The 2,669-nt window shown below is 40.7% G+C and overlaps 1 protein-coding gene and 1 pseudogene across 1 annotated transcript in view; both read left to right on the forward strand.

The window, feature by feature from the left end:
- The window catches only part of LOC118334833 (myosin-7-like), a 27,165-nt gene extending 26,453 nt beyond the window's left edge, over positions 1-712 (forward strand). Inside the window, 1 exon segment of the mRNA XM_035670907.1 lies at positions 509-712. Within this exon segment, the coding sequence (XP_035526800.1) occupies positions 509-712 (204 nt within the window).
- Positions 713-999: 287 nt separating this feature from the next.
- Positions 1,000-2,669, forward strand: part of LOC118334835 — a 24,029-nt pseudogene continuing 22,359 nt past the window's right edge.

Raw genomic sequence — 2,669 nt, forward strand, 5'->3', positions numbered from 1 at the left:
GAATACGAGACTAAAATTTGAAAAGAGGCGTCAAAAAAACGTTGCATCAAATGATTCAAGTATACAAAAAGCAAAATTCAAACAGAAAAAATGGTAATTTTTTTGCATTAATACAAGGCTGATACTACTTGATTATTTGACAATATCTGTATAAAACATGTTTCAAGCTTTGAAATCATGGAATTCAATTAGTTTTTACAAAAAAACAGACAACAGTTTCTTTAAAACAGTCACTTCTTGGTGACACATAGTTTTGCTTTAACACAGGGCAGTAAAATTCTGCATTTCCGAAACACTAGGTGAGCTCTCAAGGCAGCTGGAGAGAAAGATTCTCTAGTGTCTCAATGACAAGAGGAAAAATGTCCTACACTCAACAGATGGAAGACCCTTAAAGGCAACGAAGAGGAGATCAAGTGAAATGAAGTTTCAGTGCACAGTGAACCACCGACAGTCATTTCTAACTGATGTATATACAATGTTATCTTATTCATATAATTCGTTTCGACAGGCAAAGAGTGCCCTGGCCCATGCAGTTGCATCCTGCTCGTCAATGACTGTGACCTCCTCAGGGAGCAAGTATGAGGAGGAGCAGGAGGGCCCAAGGCTGAAAAGCAGCGCAGCATGTCAAGGCCAACTCCTGAGGTGCTCAGGGGAGGACCAAGTAATGAAACTGATGCCATACAGAGAACTGAGGAACTGGAGAGGCAATTAAGACGTTGAGATACAAATTCATGTTTAATATGTAATTCCTAATGAAACATTTTAATTCGTCTAGAAGATCAGCTTTGTGTTTGGTTATGTTCCTTATAAAATGTAAGACAACAAAAAGTTTGTCTGTTAGATGATCAAGCAGCCATTATATAAGTTCAATTTTATTTAATTTATGACAACTAAGCACAACTATAGGACATTCAATTATTTGAATGGATTGCTTTCTAAAAGGAAAAAGCTGGCTCAGCGTCTGCAGGATGCCGAGGAGGCTGTGAAGCATGAACGCAAATGTTTGCCTCTCTGGAGAATACCAAACACAGGCTGCAGAATGAGATTGAAGATCTCATGGTGGATGTGGAGAGGTCTAATGCTGCTGCTGCTGCTCTGGACAAGAAGCAAAGAAACTTTGACAAGGTGAAGTACTATGAAGTATTTGTGAGCACTAAAAATATCAATTGGGGGGAGCCACAGGACTTTGGACCAGCAAAATCATTAGTAATTAATTTTTTGGTTGACTTTTTAACCTGCTATTTTTAGTAGTGCCCAGCTTCATGTTTTACACACATCACATCTTAGAGCTGCCCACCACAACTACAATATAGGCCAGCGTCACTAAACTTTAATAGGGGTTGTGTGTAACATTTGAAATCTAACTTTGGTGCCCCCCAGTGGTAGTATTAAAAAACACACTGCAGCACATGCTGGCATGAAGCTGAAGGGCTACACATGCACCAATTTTCCACCGCATTCAAATTTTCCACAGACATAAACTAATGCCATCTATAAAAGATGGACATAGTGGCTTTAACGGGGGAGAATACATTTGTATTAGTCAAAATATTTATATTTAACACCTATTGAGCAAATATCTTTGGGTTTATGTGTTATCTACCTAGATGTGCTGTTTTCCATAATGGGAAAAATTGTTTCAGGCAAGGCAAACTCCCCAAGCCTGTGGTGCTTTCTCCATTCATCTGACACATGTACACTTACTGTTGGCCATTCTATCCACTGTAGGTCCTGTCGGAGTGGAAGCAGAAGTACGAAGAGTCTCAGTGTGAGCTGGAGAGCTCCCAGAAGGAGGCCAGGGCTCTGAGCACTGAGCTCTTCAAACTGAAGAACTCTTATGAGGAATCTCTGGATCATCTGGAGACCATGAAGCGAGAAAATAAGAACTTACAGGGTGAGAGCTACTGCCAGGATTAGTGTACATGTTTTTGCTAATTAGATTGTAAAGACATTTTAATCACACTGCTTGACATTCCACAGAGGAGATTTCTGACCTCACTGAGCAACTTGGCGAGGGTGGAAAGAGCATCCATGAACTGGAAAAATTACGGAAACAACTGGAACAGGAAAAGAGTGAGATCCAGTCTGCTCTTGAGGAAGCTGAGGTACAGAATCCTTTTTGATAAATGAAACATTTTTCAGTATAACTGTATGCGGTTATGTAATACTTTGTACCCTCCGGTCCACCAGGCCTCCCTGGAACATGAAGAGGGTAAGATTCTAAGAGCCCAGCTTGAGTTCAATCAAATTAAAGCTGATATTGAACGTAAACTAGCTGAGAAAGATGAGGAGATGGAGCAGTGCAAGAGGAACCTGCAGAGGACGATTGACACCCTGCAGAGCTCTCTTGAAGCAGAGTGTCGCAGCAGGAATGAGGCCCTCCGGTTGAAGAAGAAAATGGAGGGAGATCTCAATGAGATGGAGATCCAACTAAGCCAGGCCAACAGGCAGGCAGCTGAGGCCCAGAAACAACTTAAATCTGTTCATGCACATTTAAAGGTAAACCAGAAAATGAAAAGTCTCACTTTCTTGGGATATTTCAAATTCAAACTGATTATAAACATTAGTGTGGTTGATGTCATCTCATTAAGGATTGCCATATTCAATTGGATGAGTCTGTTCGGGCCAATGATGATCTTAAAGAGAACATTGCCATTGTTGAGAGACGC

The sequence above is a fragment of the Morone saxatilis genome, unplaced genomic scaffold (assembly GCF_004916995.1).
Source record: "Morone saxatilis isolate NCDOM2014 unplaced genomic scaffold, NCSU_SB_2.0 Contig23, whole genome shotgun sequence".
Taxonomy (NCBI): domain Eukaryota; kingdom Metazoa; phylum Chordata; class Actinopteri; family Moronidae; genus Morone; species Morone saxatilis.